This window comes from Salminus brasiliensis, chromosome 1 (assembly GCF_030463535.1).
Source record: "Salminus brasiliensis chromosome 1, fSalBra1.hap2, whole genome shotgun sequence".
NCBI classification, from domain to species: Eukaryota; Metazoa; Chordata; class Actinopteri; order Characiformes; family Bryconidae; genus Salminus; species Salminus brasiliensis.
Genome location: NC_132878.1, coordinates 84,996,143 through 85,016,337, shown reverse-complemented (window position 1 = coordinate 85,016,337; position 20,195 = coordinate 84,996,143). Strand labels below are relative to the sequence as shown.

The 20,195-nt window shown below is 39.7% G+C and overlaps 1 protein-coding gene across 1 annotated transcript; it reads left to right on the top strand.

Annotated features, from left to right (window-relative positions):
• The first annotated feature begins 597 nt into the window (after positions 1-597).
• On the top strand, positions 598-12,697 carry fzd6 (frizzled class receptor 6). The gene is made up of 7 exons (XM_072691519.1): positions 598-725; positions 2,463-2,867; positions 5,904-6,100; positions 6,196-7,210; positions 7,329-7,477; positions 8,802-9,221; positions 9,457-12,697. The coding sequence occupies exons 2-7, from the start codon at positions 2,682-2,684 to the stop codon at positions 9,602-9,604; spliced, it is 2,115 nt and encodes a 704-aa protein (XP_072547620.1). The 5' UTR covers positions 598-725; positions 2,463-2,681; the 3' UTR covers positions 9,605-12,697.
• The last annotated feature ends 7,498 nt before the right edge of the window (positions 12,698-20,195 follow it).

Sequence of the window (20,195 nt, the reverse complement as noted above, 5' to 3'; positions counted from 1 at the left end):
GCTTGAATATTAGGAACAGACAGTGCAGTATGTTGATGTGTTTTCTGCATTTTACGTGTATATATGGGAGATTTACATACTGAGAGGAACTAATGCACTCATGATTTCCCCTCACCTTCACGCCTGAGGAACCAGTAACAGGGATGTGACTTATAGCTTGACTTTATCTGGAATGTAAAGTTCCCATGTCCCCCAGGTCTGCTTACATGTGTTGAGGACTACTCCTCCTAGTGTCCACCTTCATTTTTGCATGAGTGAATAAATCCTGAAGGCTGTTTTACTCTCCAAACCTTTCTCGGAACTTGTATCATCTGCACTGCTATTTGTTTTCACAGCGAGGCAGATTTCTGACAGCATATCCAAGCGATATAATTAGTGTACGTGGTTCCCCGACATTCGCTTTGTTGGTGTGAGGCTTTCTGCGCATGTTCCAACATCAAAGTCTTGGGAGAGTTGAAGTTTTCACGCAGCTGTGCGAAGCTGCGCTGATCTGCACGTCATACACGGAGGCAACCGTCGTGTGTATGGCTTGTAGATCGTGTTGTCTGTGGAAGTTCTACGTTGCCGAAACGCAGCCTTTGATTGATTTCCCTCAGGAAGCGTGTAACTCCAGAGCTACGAGAAGACTTTTCCGAGGCCTTAGCACAGCTACGGATTTTTTTTTACGGATACTCTGAAGATTGTTTTGACCCTGAACAAATGCTCTGAAGGACTGTCGAGCTTATGTAAGTACTTAATGAAACAAAAGCGAAGAAGTACGGACGTTAGGTCGATACACACCACTAACTACAGTAGTTGTTAGTTAACTACAGTAGCAAGCCAGCTCAGTCGATGTGTTTCTCATAGCTGGCTGTTTCTACTAAAGTAACTAGCTACTTTGTTAGGAACACTTTTAAGCCAAACGTTGGCTTCATGCTTATTTTCTTTAAAGTCGTGAACCCTGAAAGGATTCAGATTAGTTACCAAGCGAGAACAAAGAGCAAACGTTTCCTGTGTAACTTCACAAGACCCTTGGAAGTGGACTATGTTGTAGTGGTAGCTCGTTGTTGTACCTATGCGCCCCCCCCCCCCCCACACACACCCCCCCAGGTTACTGTAATGTGTCTCAGGCTACAAACGGACTGCAGACTTCGAGGCGTGGACTGAAATCAATCTTCCCACATTCCTCTGTTCACAACGGCATGTCTCTACCAGCAAGGCAGAAGATGACACCCCCTTAGAAGATGATACCTCTTAGTAATATTTCTCCTAAGAGTTTATAGCTAGACGTTCAACTTCAGACTAAATGCCTTCCCTACTTCTGAACATCTACTCACAACTTCTCGATTTGCACAACATGATTTTACAGACATATCTAATAGACTGTTTACACATTCAGTTAGTCTGTGTTATAGTAATATATTTAAACCTGATTACAGAAGCGTGAAAATGAAAAAAACAAAAACACGAAACATACTCACTTATTATTGTGAGGAAATATCTAGTTTATAATGAGATTTATCTTGTTATAATGAGATGTTGTAAAAACAACATATGATGTAATTATGGCATCAAATATCTTAGAAATACCAGAAAGGTAAAGGTTCACATATTTGTGAAATGTGTCCTCTGCATTTTACCCATCTGTGGTAGTGAACACACACACACACACACACACAGCAGTGGGCAACCAACTCTTGAGTTTCTCGTTGTGAGACTGTCATTAAAAGGACACATAGTAATTATGACAGAAATCTAGTAATTATGAGAAAATATCTTATGAGGTCAAATAAACATCTAATTGCGTGATTATGACAGAACATCTCTGAATTATGAAAACAAATTCTTATGAGATTGTTGTAAAAACAACACAATGTTCACAATTATTTGTAATTTTTATAAAAGCAACATAGAGTAATGATAAAATATATTATGATATTTCATAAAAATGTTTTTTTTTTAAATTATGACTCAGAACATCTCAGAATTATATAAAAATAGCATTATGAGATGTCAAAAAAAATTAATAATTATGACTATAAGACAACCATATTCACCATTTGTGTTGGACACACATGGAATTTGGCTTTAACCCATTCGTGCAGTGAACACACACATACACTCTAGTGAGCAAACACACATGTGCCTAGAGTGGTGGGCATTCCTTCGCTGTGGTGCCCGTGGAGCAGAGAGGGTTATGGGCTTTGCCCAAGGGCACAGCGGTGGCAGCTTGCCGAGCCTGGGTATTGAACTTTTTTACAAGATTTGTTCTTGTAATTATAAGATGTTCTATGTCATGTTCTATGATGTTGTTTTTGCTTGGCAGCAGCTTGGCATTATGTACCTACTTTATGTTATGGGTAGTTTCCTCCAAAGTACACAGTGAGTGTTTAGTGTTTAGGTCTCCTAGCATGCCTGTTGCTGTGCAGCACTAATTGTTATGTTGGTTGTAGCTTGTGTGACTTGTTTATTTACTGTTTCAGATGTCCTTGGGTATTGGAGTGAACAGTGTAGGAATCTAGACACCTCCCCAAGCCAGGTGGCCTCTTGTATCCATGGAAATGACCCATGACATCGTGGACTTTGGATGAAGAGGACTTGCCAAACTATCTGGAACCTAAGCATCATCCATACCCTCATTTTGTTGTTGTTGAAATACTGAGGGATTTTGCAGAACTGACTGTGGCAGAGTAGCTAGCACAATGCCAAGTCGTGCCTGGGCGTGCTTGGGCGTGTGTCTGGCACTGGTGGGCTCATGCCTGGCTCACAGCTTGTTCACCTGTGAGCCGGTGCGTGTTCAGTGGTGCCATGGTATGCCCTACAATATGACCTTTTTCCCCAACATGCTTGAGCACTACGACCAAGACATCGCTGCCAGCAAAATGCAGGTAGGAGTCCTCCACTGCCCACATATATAATTGATCTCTGCAGCAGTACATGAAACTGATTAGGGTACTAGCACTCTGACTCTTCCGTAAATCCTTTGTAACCAGTGGGCTCCATCCCTCTATAAATTCTTTATAGTCTTTGTTAACCCCTTAATTGCTTAAATGCTGTTTTTCATTTAATAACAATAAGCCATACTATCTTAAGATCTTTATATAAACGGTACCACAATGTGTAACTCCAGCAGTTTTCACTATAGAGAGGTAGAGAGGGATTCTGCCCAGAAGAGGAGCTCTCCTGGCTGTGTCTAACAGATTGAGTTTCAGACAGACTTTGTGAGTGCTGAGAGACCAGGCAACTCCTTTTGTTACTGTATCAAATAATGGGAGTCAAATGACCAAGCAGCCCCGGCTGCAGGGGAAACACATTCATGGCATTATTGTTAGAGCCTGAATTGAAAACTGTCCACAGCAGAGGAAGGAAGGAAAAAGGGAAAGAAAAACATGCCAAGCAACTGAGTGTGTGTGCATGTGTGTCGGCATTAGGACTGGGTATCAGAATGTTTTGATAGAGACATTGTGATACCTGATTCATGAATAATACTTTATTTAGTACCTCCTTATAAATATGCATTGTATATAGTGCTGGGCGATATTGTAAAAATACTGTATCACAATATTTAGAGACATTTTTTACAATACATGTAATCACAGACTAAATACATCAGTATCAACAGAGAAACTACTACTCAGATGCTTCCCAATATTAAATACAGTGTTTTTTTTCAACGTCTGCTGTACTTTGTCTAATTAAACCAGTCTAATTACACTGTTTGTAATTTAACGTGCAGTTGATCATGATTATTAAGCTTTAACAATATCCTCAATATGCTTAGAAAAGCAAATTGTATATCACGCTGACAAAATGTATCACGATACGATAAAATATCATGTTGCCCAGCTCTAATTGCATAAGGAAAAAAACACTTTATTTAATAATTAACATTTCAGTTTTCTAGATATTTCCTGGAATAAAATCTTTTTACATTGAATTCCATTGAAAGTCAAGAAAGTTTATGCCTTCTCCCGTAAATTTTAAATTTTGAAGAAAGGAGGTTTCTGAGTTTAACTGAATATGATTAATATGCATATAAAAAATTAAGGTGCTACAAAGAGTTCTTTGAGCAATGCCAATTATGGTTCCCTAAAAACCGTGTAAGGAAGAAGAACCTCAAAGCGCATCACTCAAAAAACTTGTTTTCTTCATCTTTATCTTAAGAGTGTAAGTCAGAATGGCTTTGTACTCTGTGGCTGACTTGCCCTGCACTGAACAGGAAGGTTACTCCACCCCTTTCCTGACAAGGCAGTGTTTCTCATTGTTGTCATGAGCCAACTGCTCTTTCTCTATTCCCTTCAGCTGGTGGTCCTGCACCTAAGCTCATAACAACAACATGTCTTAAAGTTAGAAATGCTAGTGAAGCTTACATTGTGTTTCTAAATATCTCACACACAGCCCCAGTTAAGCGGGATTGTGAGATTTAGTACCAGTTCACCATGTAGACCATGTAGTTGTACGAGAAACCAAGAAAACCGGGAAAATGGGACTTGAGAATAAAGGGGAAAGTAAGATGTTTGTAATACACTATGTACAAATGTTCATAGACATCCTGTCTAATGAATTCATTAAGCTACTTAATCATTTATAATGAATGCATTCAGCACATATTGATGAAACAGAGGTGCAAATGCACAAACAAAGCTTGCATAGTCCCTGTAGAGAAGTATAGGAAAGAAAAGGCTTATCTGGAGCAGATAAGCATTTGGCACCATGCCTAATGCCAGGAGTGGGATAAAGGGGTGTAAAGCCCCCCAGCATTGAGCTGTGGAGCACTGGAACTGTGTTCTGTCTTTAGGCAGATGGTTTGGTCAGCGTGGAATGAACAGTCATCTTCTGACTGGCCCAGGGCAGTTTCTGGTTCGATAATACTTTTGAGTTTCTTTTTGGGTTAGCAGGAAATGACAATATCCAACATTTCTGCTGATGCTGTAAAATTAAAATGCTGTAAAATTAGTTCAAAGCAAATAATTTATTAATAAAGAAGTTCAGTGTCATTAAAACATTCTTTTCCGGGTTGCAATAAATAAGTCAAATATCGGCTTGAACCGATATGGTCTAATCTAAACATGTTTGAACATGTGTTTTTTTTTTGTTTGTTTGTTGTAAAAGCACTTGCCTGCCAATACTAGTGTTATTCCGTTAGGGGAGTGAAGATACACAAAAGTCACAGTTCATTGCACACCGCAGTTTGTTCCACCTAGTGCTGTACAGTCTCGCGTAAGGTAGCTGCTACAGCCTGTAGCGAGTAAACGTAAGTTTGATGTGTTTTAGTACACATACACTACTGTCCAACAACGCAGACACACTGTCCTTTTTCAATCCACCATCATTTCATGAATTAAAATAGGATGGAAAAAGCCAAAAAATCGTACAAATATTTTTTGTAGTCATTTCATTTTAAAAAGTGAAAAGAAAGTGGTGGGCCGTTATCAGAGACAGAGATAGAAAGCTAAATGGTGTGGGAGATAAGACTACAGTTACCATAGCGAAAATTCGCTACAATTTCCACAAAACCATGCAAATCCAAACTTTACTTCTGTAAAACAGTAGAGAACATAAACCTGTGTAATTTGGCTCGTATGGTTGTCTTAATTTATCCTTTGTTTTTCATTGGGTGGATGCTTCATCCTTAGCATGCAGCATACCGTTTATTCTCAGGGTGACTACAAATACACCTGCTGTTACACCCCTCTATTACGGTACCACATAAAGGAAACATTTTGGCTCCAGCAGCTAATAGACTGTAATGACTCAGGTGATTCACTTTGTTATACCATATCAGCTTCAGCAGATTAGATGGTTAGAGACTCATAGAGACACATAGTTTCCCTCCTCACTGTCTTTGTGTTTGTGAAGTACTTTGTACTTTGTATTTCTTGCACATTGTACATTTCTCACTTGTTTATTGCTCTTTTTTGCAGCACTTCATGCCGCTGACTAATCTAGGCTGCTCTCCAGACGTGCACCTGTTCCTTTGCCAAGCCTTTGTTCCAGAGTGCACAGAGCAGACACGAGTGCTGCGACCTTGTAGGTCACAATGTGAGCGTGTCCTTTCTGATTGCGCTAAGAACATGCAAACTTTTGGTATCACCTGGCCACAAGAGCTGCAGTGTGACAGGTGATCAAATACTCATGCATACAGAAAGACAAAGTTGTCAGTTCAGGCATGTAACACATCAGATATTTAAATATATTTTCCTCTGTTTTTTATAGGTTGGAGCCATGCCAGTCCTCTGTGCGTGGCTCTGAGGTTCCTCCTCTAAAGGACGTGACCACACCTAAAAGTTCTCCTTCAGCCAGTAGGGATCTGGGCTTCTGGTGTCCCCTGCAGCTGAAGACCCGCCCTGGTCAGGGGTCCTCCTTCCTGGGCGTTCAGGACTGTGCTCCCCCATGTGACAACATGTATTTCAAACCGCATGACATTGAATTCGCCAAGACCTTCATTGGGATCTGCTCTATTGTCTGCCTATGCGCTACGCTCTTCACCTTTCTCACTTTTCTCATTGACGTCAAGCGCTTTCGCTACCCAGAGCGGCCGATTATCTTCTATGCTGTCTGCTACAGCTTGGTGTCCCTAATCTACTTCATCGGGTTCCTACTGGGTAATGAGGCAGCCTGTAACAAGCCCAGCCAGCCAGGCACAGTGTCTACAGTGGTACAGGGCAGCCAGAGCAAAGCCTGCACACTGCTCTTCATGATGTTGTACTTTTTCTCCACTGCTGGCATGGTCTGGTGGGTCATCCTCACGATCACCTGGTTCTTGGCAGCAGGGCCCAAATGGAGTTGTGAGGCAATTGAGAAAAAGGCTGTGTGGTTCCATGCTTCAGCCTGGGGTATCCCAGGGGCCCTCACTGTTATGCTGCTGGCTCTAAACAAGGTGGAGGGTGATGGTATTAGTGGAGTGTGCTTTGTGGGTCTGTATGACCTAGCAGCCCTCCGATGGTTTGTGCTGGCTCCGCAGGCTCTGGGCGTGTTTGCTGGGCTCTCCCTTCTCCTGGCTGGGATTGTTTCATTGAACCATGTGCGACAAGTGATCCAGCATGACGAGCGCAACAAGGAGAAACTGAAGAAGTTCATGATCCGCATTGGCGTGTTTAGTGGCCTGTACTTACTTCCTCTGCTCACACTGCTTGCCTGTTACCTGTATGAGCAGGCCCACCGCAGCACCTGGGAGAATACGTGGATTAATGAGCACTGTCAGGAGTACAGCATCCCCTGTTCTTACAGAGTGAGACCTGACAGCATCATAGTCCTTATTAAAAATACCACTACACTTAAAAATAATAAACCAAAACAAGATCTTTATTTAGCGTGTTTGCCCTGTTAAAGATTTTTTTGTCTTCTAGAAAACGGACCCCTCTCACCCAGACCTGTCTCTGTTCCTGATTAAATACCTGATGACACTGGTAGTGGGCATCTCGGCAGTGTTTTGGGTCAGCAGTAAGAAGACCTGTTCAGAGTGGGCCTTCTTCTTCAAGAGGACACGCAAAAAAGAGTGAGGCCACTGTCCAATTTCTGTCTCTGTACCATCACTGTTGGCCTGTTGCACTGTAAACCCTTTCAGAGAAAAAGAAAAATCAGCAGTAGCATAACTGGTCAGTTGTGAGTTTCCCAAACGCTTTGTAACACTAAATACTTCATTAAGAATGTCCTTACGAATGTTCATTTATTAATGTTAATTATTGTTTCTTAGAGCCTTCCGAAATAAAATTACTATGTGAACTTGCTTGCAGTTCAACGACTTACCCAACATGTTTTGTTATTTACAAAGTGATTCTTACGGTTCAGCACCCAAAGTTAGAGGCTACTAATGCTGGGGAATCCATTTATTCTATTGGCATGAAACCAAAGAATAATACTAGAAAGTATTAATAGTATGAATTAATTTGCAAAAAAAATTAAACAGCTTTTACATTAAATATGACCAAAGGTCAATAATTATTATTTATACTTACAATATTATTATAAATATACATATTAATTAATTACAATTATGCCTATATGTAATTACCGTATGTGTCATTTCAACAAGGGTGTCCATTTTTCTTCATAAGACAAGTGAAAATAAAAGCCAAAGCGCAACCAGAAGTAGCTGAAAAAGTTTGCATTGGTGTATTTAGTGGCCTGTACTTGTTTCCTCTGCTCACACTGCTCACCTGTTACCTGTATGAACATGCCCACTGTAGTATCTGGGAAAATGCATGAATCAATGAGCGCTGTCAGGAGTACAGCATCCTCTACTCCTACAGAGTGAGACCTGGCAGCATCATAGACCTCATTAAATAAAGTGTGTCCTATTGTGTATTATTGAAATGTAATTTCATTACACTTGATAGTGGCACATTGATTGCCCTATACCATTCACAGGAGTCATCGTTGCCCTCTGGCATAAATGGCACTATTAAAACTATTAAAACTACTCAATATGCGGCTCTAAAACATGCCATTAAGTTAGCTTTTTCCGAGATGCTACCACCCTTCGCCCCCTGTCACGGTCATATCACAATATTATAACCACCCCTGGTTTGAAACATATAAATAAGCGAGCACACTAGTCAGTTGAAGCAGAGTGTAAAAATAATGTCTTGGGCAAAGGACACGGAAACTAACCCCAGAACACAGCGTATGAGACTGTAAAACTCTGTGATGGTCAAGTCTCAGGTAACCATTATTCCAAGTCAGTTATGCCCTTCTCTGGGGGAAATTCACTTCTACTTTTGTTCTACTACTCTTTTTTGGTAGTTAGTGATTTACATGTGCTCTAAGAGTGCTGGTGAATCCATGTATGTGATGTATTTATCTCTTTGTCTTTCTCTCAGCCCCATCAGTGAGAGCCGGCGTGTTCTACAGGAGTCCTGCGAGTTCTTTCTAAAGCACAACAATCGTATGCACAAAAACAAGCACTACAAGCCCAGCTCACACAAGTTAAAGGTCATCTCCAAATCTATGGGCACTAATACGGGTGGCCCAGCCACCGCAGCCTCCAACCATGATGACTCTGCTGCTCCAATCACCAGTAGCAACCACTTCATGTCCACACATGGGTCAGGGTCAGAACCACGAGGTTCATCTGAAACATCTGCGCGGGAGCAGAGGGAGCATGGTGGCTCTGGTAGGGGCTCTAGCCGGGGCAGCAAGGAGCAGAGTGGAGGGCTGCAGGTAGACAAACGCAGCAAAGCTGGAAGCTCCAGTAGAGTGAGCAGCAGGACAGAGAGCCTCCGCAGAGCCCCTGATGGCAGGTGAGCTCATGCTTATTGAAATTACACTGGTTATCACACTATGGGTTTGCACATGGACACCTATTATCTGTTTAAACACCAGACTTAAATTAAACTGGGAGGGGAGAGTCTGGTCTTGATGGACAGTAAACAAGGCAATATTTTTCTATTTCTTATTGATGGCTTGTTAGTCATCTTTGTGTTGGTTATATGATATGGCCTTCTCATGACTGTCTTTTATGCTTTCTGTTTAAAGGATGCCAAAAAATGACTTTTCAGAGAAGATGCAGCTGCCTCCGGGCCATTCTTCTTTCCAGAACCCTGTCCAAAGCTCCGCCCCCAGGCCTGTAGATGTGGCTGCAGAGCTTAGCCAGGCCAGGAACAGCCCGAACTCCAAGGCATGAGATGCACACACAAGCACATATTCATACCACAGTCAAGTTTGCCTGTAGCTTTCATAGTGACTGCAGAAAATCTGAAGTGACCCTCCTGAAAACACTGAACAGTCTTAATACAGTCATTGTACTGTACTGTGGCCTCCTGTACCTGACACATTCATTTGAGATGAACGTCCGCATGCCAGAATGCACCATGGAGGAGGAAGTTCTTGCATTCTTTCACATAGCAGTTTGTATTCTTTCTGGAAGTGATGCATAATTGGGTGCATCTTTTCAAATGAATGCTAGTGTACTATAGCATTCCTATCCTAGTGTATTGCAATATTCTTCAGTGTAGCTGTCACATGAAAACATTTTTTCACATAATTTGAATCTGTCAGTTGTTACATTGTGTCAAAATGTCATGAAGAATGGACCAATAGAAATCCTTCCAAATGACTAGAAATACAATCTTTTTACATTGAATTCTGTTGAAAGTTAGAAAAGTTGAACATCCCCACATTTTCTCATTCCTGCTGTGGCCTGTGTATGAACACAAAGTCCTGTTTTAGTGCTTTACAGTGGTATCAAAAGTACTGCGCTCTGATTTGTATAGAAACTTTGGGACCAACATTAAAGTCTCATATTGTTTTTGGTTAAATGTTGATATCTGTCAGATATCAGCTATTGTCAGTTGAACCAAAACACAGCTTTCAAACCTCCACAGAAGTCTTCGTGGAGTTTATGTGGAGTCATTATTAAATCACTGAAATTCATAGTAAATATAGAATGTACAGGTGTTAAATAGCACAGTTCTGTTGTGCTTATTTATGATATATAAGTGAAAAAAGAATCACTGGAGTAGTCGTAACACTGTGGATTACTGAACTCCGGCAGTCCTCTTACTCCAGTCCGAGTGGTTCACGATAAGCAAACTACTCTTGTAGTTCCGTTTTATGTTCTTCAGACATTTGCAAGGTTTGTTTAGAGATTTGTTCCCTTAGCATTTAGTTCATGTTATCGCTTCAATAATTGTTAGCAGAAGGAGTAGGTATACTCCAAGAGCAGATCCTGGCCCTCTGCTCTGCACGTTTAGACTGTTAATGAGCGTTTTAGTTGATTAGTTATTCAGGGGTTGAGAGCTGGATTATACTAAATGTGCTGAGGAGGTCTTAAGGACCAGGGTTGAGAACCACCGACTACATGGACAAAAGTATTGGGACACCTGCTTGTTCATTGTTTCTTCCGAAATCAAGGGGATTAAAAAGAGTTTATGTTGCTTTTGTTGGAGTAACCGTCTCTGCTGTCCAGGGAACATTTTCTACTAGATTTTGGAGCATTGTGGTGAAGATCTGATTGCATTCAGCAACAAGAGCTTGAGTGAGGTCAGGATGTTTGATGACCACCACCCCACCACATTCCAAAAGTATTGGATGGAGCAGCGGCATTCCAGAGAACACAGTTCCACTGCTCCACAGCTCAATGCTGGGGGGCTTTATACCCCTCTATTCCACATCTGGTATTAGGCATGGTGCCAATAGGTTTATGTTTATCTGCTTTAGTATTCTCTACAGTGACTAGACAAGCTGTGTGTATGCATTTGCTTGTCTATGTCAGTAATGGATGCAACTTAGATGAATGCATTCATTAGAAGGGGTGTCCACAAACATTCAGACATATTGTGTACATTTCTGGCAAAAAATGTCCATGAATCTTTCTACAGTATTTTGATATGAACATTTTACTGATTTTCTGATTTCTGGTGTAGTCATTACATTATATTATGGTTACATATCATCTATAGTGTTTTCCACATTTTAAAGCAAACTTCTAGGTTATATAAAGAACCTGAGGGTTCCTCCAAGAACTCAAACATTTCCAAACAGGGTTGCCTGAAAGAACTTTTGGGATTCCTCAGTATGAAATCTGATTCCTCAAAGAACTTGTTTGAAGGAAGGTTCCTAAAGGATTCCTAGAGGAACTATGTGGTACATCTTGAGTTTATCTTCCTGAAATAACCTTTAGCTCTTTGCAGAGGCTTTCATCCTTAAGAATGGGTTCTTTTAAGAACCTTTTCTTCAAGGCTCCTTCAAACACCTTATGAGGTTTCTCCACAGTTTGAAATCTCCAAAAGTTCCTCAAGTATATCTGTCCTTTATCTTTAACAGTGTATTTGCTTTAAAAATGAGAGGGACTCACGGTGTAATGTCTTTCTTCCTGGGCTATGGGGCTGTTTTTTGTGTTTGTATTGAGTTTTATTTTCCTTTCTACAGTGTTTTGTATTTTTTCATTTTATATCCTCATTACAAGCTTAGAAGAAAACATATATTTGCTGTCAAGGAAAACCTTTAATTTTTTGTGGTGTTCCGTTTTTCACTTTTTAATATAATTGGAATGTGGTAGTTATTTTGGACATGGACCAGTAGAAAAGCTCCACAATTACCTGAAATTAATTTATATATATATATATATATATATATATATATATATATATATATATATATATATATATATATATATATATAATTCTATTGAATGTTAAGATTTTTTTTCCTCCTGCTGAAAAGTTGCCATTTTGTGGCATGATAGCAGTGAGATACTGGTAAAAGCTCTGTTTGTGCATTTATGCATTGAATGAGTTTGCTGGCCTGTATTCATTTAGATGGTGAGTCACTTTAAACTTCCTGTTTCTGCAGGAACCTATATTAAAATGTTAACATTAATATATGAAATGCTTCATTATGAATAATAAAAGCCACAGTTATTTCATTGTGAAAATAATGGATGGTTGAGTACTGTATATTTCATATCAGTGCTGAATGAGAGACAATCATATTTAGCCAGACAACATTTAAATTATTTTCTGAGAATAGACTTTAAAATTACACCAAAAACAAACAGAAAATAAAGATATGTTCTACAGGCCCTTGTAGATTTGAGTGAGTGATCTATGCACATAGGCCTACTGGTCCTTTATAAGTGTATCACAGTAAAAAGGGAATGATTACAACTTTTCTTTGATTCTTTACTTTAACAGTTTGTTTAGGCTATGCCATTATACATATTTGCATAACAAACACCTTATATAAAATTGTCTTCAATAAAAAAACAAAATCAGTATTTCCAGCTTAATGAACATCATTCTTGCACACAGGTATTCTCATAAAGCTGAACTGTAAAATATTTATAAATGTCCCTTCAGTTGCTTGTACACTTCTAACTTTGAACACATTGTCCTTGGGGAGTCTTTTTAATGAAAGGACAGACTTAGTTTAAGTTTTAGTCGCATTGGAATGTTTCTGTATCGGTACTATTCCAAATGTATTCATGGTCATTAACAGCTTGCATGTAATTCATGACTAAAACAAGGTCACTGAGGCCAGTGAGATAGGCCAGTGAGGGTTGACATACTTACAAAGGCTGTAAGAGGGCAGTACAGTCAGATTTACAACACTGAGTACCAAATTGTTTGAATTACAACTTAAAACTAAATGTAAAAGCTATGGCAGGTCTGACAGGCAAAGCTGTGCATTCTATTATATATTATGGAAATCTGCACATATATGGACAAAGGTATTGGGACACCTCATCATTCATTGTTTATTCCGAAATCAAGGGTATATCCTGGTTTTGTTGGAATAACTGTCTGTACTGGAAAGGCTTTCTCCTAGATTTTGGAGCATTGATGTGAGGACCACCCCACTTCATCCCCAACTCCCCAACCTATACTAAAAGTACTGGATGGAGCGCCATTATTCCAGAGAACACAGTTCCACTGCTCCACAGCTCAATGCTGGGGGACTTTATACCCCATTTTACATAGTGTGAATCTGCCAGTTGTTCTTTGCAAACGTTCATGATTAATAGACCAACAGAATTTTGTGAAATTTAGAAGAACTTTTTCTTCTACTGTAAAGTTTCTGGTTTGGAGATAAAAGGTTTTTGCAGACATTTGGTTTTATTCAGTTATACTCTTTAGAACTCTTTATACTCTTTTAGTCATAGTCTTCAGTGTTTGCAGTTGGCCTATTGTCCTTGTATATGATTGACATATAATATGTTATCTGCATGGTACCATTGTTACACTCCAGATCCTCCACTAGAGGGAGATGAAAACATGCAGACATTTAAGAAGAACTGTCTTTGAGAACAAAACCAAAACATACAATAAGATTCAGACTAATGCTTAGTAGAGCCTAATAGAGGCTAAACCAAACCCAGTCTAGGTCTAATAGAGTATACACCAAACTCAGTCTAAACCCAATAGCAAGTATTACTGGCTGTAAACCTCTTAATGAGGTTAACATTGTGCACAATGGACACAGGAACATGAAGACCTCTGGAGATGGACTTGTAGCCTTAAGCAGTAGTCCATACTTTTCCACATTTTTGGTTCTTGGTTGTTCTTTCTTTTCTCTGTGTTCTGTGTGGTACGGTCAACTTCTTTCTCCATTTAAACTGTTTGAACATGTGATTTCTATTTTTTATCCTTTGAAAGTTCATGACCACTGCTTTCAGTGTCATGAAAGCAATGGCTCTGGCCAATAGGAATGCACTGTGAGCTCTGATATTTCTTTATTTCAGTATAGAAAGTTGCACAGACCAAGAACTGTGATTTAAAAAGAAAAGAATCACTACTGTCATGTCTGGATGTGCTGAACACATTTCACTGCAGATTTCAGTGATTTGAAAGAGAGTACAACTGTCATTTGAGAATGGAAAACAGCTAGGGAATACAGAAATAGCAAATAAATAAATAAATAAATAAATAAACAGGCATGCATGCCTAGCTACTCCAAGAGGTAAAAGCTGACTTTATTAAATTAACTTATAAAGCTTTATGAGAAAGGTGAATTTTTTAACATTAAGTCTGTTATGTCTCTTATGTTAAATGATCTCTTCTATATAAACTGGTTAATGGCCATTGCCTGATTAATATGCACATAAACTCACTGTGTAAAACCTTTCCTTTTCCAAAACACCTGTAGTCACAGCACCCACGGCTGGATAAGAGGTCAATTACATGCACGTCATGAACCAGAAAAGAGAAGTAGAAGCTTCCCCTTATTGTAGACTCAGGCTATAGCCTATAGCCATACTCAGCTCATTTATGGATACACACTCTCACATGGACTTGTATTGGAATGTAGGTGGAGCGTATCCAATAGATGACGTCACAATGGCGGGGCCAAATGTGGGCGTGGTCCAACGTCTATGACATCACTCGGAAGTATAAATTCTCAGTCATAGCTACACAGCTGTCAGTCTCACAGAGTCGTGAGGAAGAGATTATCCACTGTGGAAGAAGGTAGGAGTTCTAGTACCCTATTCTTTCTCTGCTTATCCATTATTCCTGTGCTGATTCCCCATCTTCTTACCCCATCCCTAATACCCCCAATCCTCATATCCCATCCTATAACTATCAGCCTATGAAATCAGTAAAGACAGCTGCAGGGACAAAATCTGCAGTGACAACATCTTCAGTGACGAGGCCTGCAGTGACAACAGCTGCAGTCACGAGGCCTGCAGTGACAAAAACGGCAGTGACAACTGCAATGACGAGGCCTGCAGTGATGAGACATGCAGTGACAAAAACTGCAGTGACCAGATCTGCAGGTACAACATCTGAAGTGACCCCACTAGAGGTGATAAAACCTGCAGTGAAAAAACCTGCAGTGACAAAAGCCTTTGTGACCAGACCTGCAGTAACAAAATCTGCAGTGACACAATCTGCAGTGACCAGACCTGCAGTGAACAAAACGGCAGTGACAACTGCAATGACCAGACCTGCAATGACGAAGCCTGCAATGACCAGACCTGCAGGTACAAAATGTGATGTGACGTCATCTGCAGTGAAAAAACCTGCAGTGACAAAAACCTTTGTGACGAGACCTGTAGTAACAACAACTGCAGTGACGATGCCTGCAGTGACGATGCCTGCAGTGACAAGACCTGCAGTGACGAGACCTGCAGTGACCAGATCTGCAAGTACAAAATCTGACGTGACCAAACCTGCAGTGAAAAAACCTGCAGTGACTAAATCGTTTGTGACGAGGCCTGCAGTGCTAAAACCTGAGGTGGAGACTGGAAATTCAGAAACTAGAGCGAAGACACCAGAGGTGGACACAGACATACAGGTAAGGCAAACATCAGATTGTCCTTCATATTTTCCATTAAAATATGTACAGGTGAATAAATTTGATACCCAGAAAAACAAGTATTAATATGAGCAAGTAAATGGTTGAGCTCCAGCCATTAATTTATAATTGAATTATATATATGAATTATATGCATTTCCCCTCTGGTTAGCATGACTAGTATTTTAATGATGTGGGCTAATGAGAAATTTAAGTTCTGGTTCTAGTCCTTTTTCCACTTACAGATACAGCAAATGCCCATTTTGAAAGCGCACAGAAGGATTATAGTATAATCACATGGAATCCTGATCAGATTTCTACTGCTTTTTGTGCATGTACTAATTTAACTGTGAGACCTTTCTGCACTGTGAATGATTTCTCTGCTTTGTACTTCTTTCTTTAGGACAAAATGCTAAATATGGGAGAAAGATGGAAATGTAAGTATAGGAAAGTCTTTTCCAGGGGTGTGATAAAGACCATTGTACTTTCATCTGATGAGGAAGCCGAGCCACAAATAATGGCTGCTGGTAATCAGTCAGCAGGTAAGGTAAAGAATATCCTCAGCTCTTTCCAGGATCGTTTGTGCTCCACATTTTACAGTTATGTGCTGGGAAAACTAAAAACAGAGTCCCAGGCTGCCATGGCAGAAGAATACCAGACATTCTGTCCCAGCATTGATTGTATCTGTGAACTGCTTAAGGGACACATAGAACCTATACAGTCCTGCAGTCAGACAGACATGCCATCAAATGTAGAGAAAAGTGCTGCTGATCTTATGTTTAATGACTGTGTGATGTCCATGGTCAGCAAAGTCCTACAGGAAGCAAGGGCTGCAGTGGTGGAAGAGTTTAGAATGCAGTCTCCCAAACTGCTGAGTGAAGCCTCAGAAAAAGCGAGGGAAATGACTGTAAACGTAATCAACAGTGTCTTTGAAAATCTTCATGCTAGCTTAACGGAAGGCAATATTCTCAATGTCTCACCAACAGCAGAAGCAGAGACAGGCCCCTTGACCATGGCTACCGGTCCCACTCTTTATGAAGCTAAAATCCCAGTTGTTTCTGCCCCCAAGAGCCCCATCCTGGACTCTGGCATTGCCAGTGGTCTGAAAGCAGAAGCAGAAAAGATCACTGCTGATCTGGTTCCCTCTAAATCTGAACTCTCTGCAAACAGGGTTCTGGATGACACTGTTCAGGCTGAGCCAAGCCTGTGTAAACTTGAAGTTGTAGCATCCAAAGATGCACCTTTAAATAATGAGGAAAATGACCAAGAAATGTGCATATTTCCCTTGTTCCCTTCAAAACCTGCTTATCCTGCTCATCACAAATCTTTCAGGGCAAGGAAACAGTCATCCGTGGTGTCTGTCGGTGGCTCAAACTCTGAGCTCTTGGCAAACAGGGTTGTGGATAGCACTGTTCAGCTTAAGCCAAGCCTATGTCAACGTGACATTGTGGCATCTAAAGATGCATGCGTATTTCCCTTGTTTCCTTCAAAACCTGTCTGTACTTCCCAATGTAGATCTTTCAGGGCAAGGAAACAATCCTCCATGTTGCCTGTAGGGGCTTCTACAATGCCCGTAGCCACTCCTTTCTTGCCAAACAGGGGTGTAGATAGCACTGTTCGGCCTGAGCCAAGACTGTCAGCATGATGTAAAATATCTAAAGATGCATGTATATTTCCCCTGTGTTCTTTAAAACCTGTATGTCCTTCTCACCATATATCTTTTAGAGCAAGGAAACAGTCCTCAGTGTCGGTAAGTGCTACTAAAATTTGGTCTGAACGAGAGCAATAAGAGCAAAACAGACCATTTCTGACGTGTCCACTAGAGTTGGATTTGAAAAGGAGAGGTCTTTAGGTGAGAAGCTACCAGCCCCCTGAGCAGCTTCCTGAGGCCTCATAGACAGCCACCTTTCAAACTAGCTATGACTTTTAGTTTCAGTGTTTCAGTTTTCCAGTCTGTTAAAAGCAGTCAGTCAGTCGTCCTCCATTGCGTCTCTTAAATACTTTATTTCTGAAATCTGCTGAACATTGGGCACGATTCATAAAACACACTGCCAGATTTACCATCAAAATAAGAGCAAACAATTAATCAGTACATTTAAAAGGCTAACTGTGATGTCTTTGGATTGGGCATTATGACAGACATCATAACTGTACTTGAGAAAACCTTGATTAGCCTGAGAAGGATTTCATAGTGCACTAGTACTGATATCAGTACTCAGTATTTTAGTATTTGACAGATAATCATATAAATAAAAAACAGATATAGAGTGAGGAGAGATATAATGTAGATGTTCCGTCATGATTTAAGACAAACATTAAACCATCAACTTATTTGGCCAAACCAAATTACAACAGATCTGATATGGATTTAGACCTTTTTCAAAGGAAAGCTCATCAGTTGAGCACATGAATGCAATACGCAAGCTATTCATTCTAGCTGCTCTTGATGAAGTCAACTCCTTAAACCCTGTGCAGGGACCTAAACCTCACCCTCACAACTGCCTTACTCTTAAAATAAAAATCTTAATAGACCCTAAGATAGAACCATGTGGGACTAAACTATTACCAAATAATGCACAGTAGTTTTTGCATTAACAACAGTGTTAATAACAAAATAATGATTTTAGACATTTTTCAGTGATGAGACATCAGTTGAGCACATGAATGCAATACGCAAGCTATTCATTCTAGCTGCTCTTGATGAAGTGAACTCCTTAAACCCTGTGCAGGGGCCTATATCTAAGTTCTTCACCCTCACAACTTTATTATTCTTAAAATAAACATTTTAATAGACCCTAAGATAGAACCATGTGAGACTAAACTGTTACCAAATAATGCACAGTAGTTCAGTAGTAGTAGAATTAAAACAAAATGATGAATCAAGACCTTTTTCAGTGATGAGACATCAGTTGAGTACATAAATGCAATACATAAACTATTCATTCTAGCTGCTCCAGATGAAGATAAAGTACAAATCACAAGCAATTCATATCCAAATGATATACAGTCCATCCCAAATTCATATGCTGAGTTTTATAAGCAGTTTTATGAATCTGGTCCATGGTCCTCTCTGTGTTCTTTACTCTGATTGGTCTGTTAATCTCTGTCTATTAGTCTTCTACTCAAATCTTCCTCCTGTCATTTCACTATCCGGTGTCGGCCAGAGGAGGATGGGTTCCCCTTCTGAGTCTTGTTTCCTCTTAAGGTTTCTTCCTATTGCATGTAGGGAGTTTTTCCTTGCCGCTGTCGCCTCTGGCTTACTCATTAGGGGCCTGGACCCGGATTACTTTCCTTTAAGATGGCTCTGGGACAATAACTGCTGTTATATGAACCGAAGTTTGTTCAGTTTTTCCAAAACTTTGTGTAATTTGGTGGTTGTGAATGTCTTTAAAGTAAATAAAATAAATTCTGTTTTACTTGTTTGTACTTTGTTCTGAATCGATTCTTTAAAAACTAGATGTGTCTCTTATTTATAGTCATAATTATATTTTATAATTTGTATTATGACAGAATCTGGTTATAAAGTAGTATAACCTGATCTTAATATACACAACATTACATATAATTTAATCACTTTAATATTTAAAATTCCTAACACTGAGAAATTTAGCAGACATGCAGTTCTTATTGTTGGTCATTACAGAATGACACCTTTGAATTAAAATGAACTGATTTTAATTAAAAGTTAATAGCTTTTGGAATAAACCAATCTGATCCTATCTACCAATAACCAATACCATTTTTAAACATGCAGTTCACGTCCTAGTCCATACAGTCAATACATTTTTCATTTAACTATCAATAACTAAACTCCAGAAACAGCCATTTTCTATTCATTGTTTTTTTATGTCACAAAACCCAAAGTATTTATATATATCTGCATATTCATCCTACAGAACCTCAGCTCAGCTCCTCCATGTTGAAGGAGTATTTAAGCCTGGACTACTTTCTGGAAGAGCCATTCAGAACAGAGTTAATTTGCATATATCAGTATTAAAGACACAGTAATTCTGAAGGACAAATACATTACCATTAACTTGATCCTTTAACAATTCCACTCTCAATCGGTTTAAGTATATAATCAGACTTGCATGTTTTTCCCACATATAAAGGAGATCAGACCTCCACTTTCCATTTTTTTCCCAGTGGTTTCAAGACACTACTTAAAATGAAGGTACTAAACATAGGTTTTATAGGTCCGTTTCTTCCAGGTCTTCCTTTCATGTGTAAAAATAATACATTTGCAATAAATCAAATCTGCAAGTGATTTCTCAGTTCTCATTTCTCAATTGATCAGGCAGTAAAGCTCATCACATGCAGTCTGTTTGTTGACAGGTATTCATAGCTGGAAATAACCAATGCAGCTAGCAACATTAGTCATGAACATAGTCAAAGTCATAGTATTAATGGTTACTATTAATCGTTACTGTTAATGGTTACTTACATAAACAGTAAATACAGGCCTGTAACCAGGATTAACA

Excerpts from the sequence above, each read along its gene's own strand:
- fzd6 (XM_072691519.1), top strand. The coding sequence starts at position 2,682 with ATGCCAAGTCGTGCCTGGGCGTGCTTGGGCGTGTGTCTGGCACTGGTG. Across the intron at positions 2,868-5,903 it reads TCGCTGCCAGCAAAATGCAG|CACTTCATGCCGCTGACTAA; the intron begins GTAGGAGTCCTC and ends TCTTTTTTGCAG. Across the intron at positions 6,101-6,195 it reads CAAGAGCTGCAGTGTGACAG|GTTGGAGCCATGCCAGTCCT; the intron begins GTGATCAAATAC and ends TGTTTTTTATAG.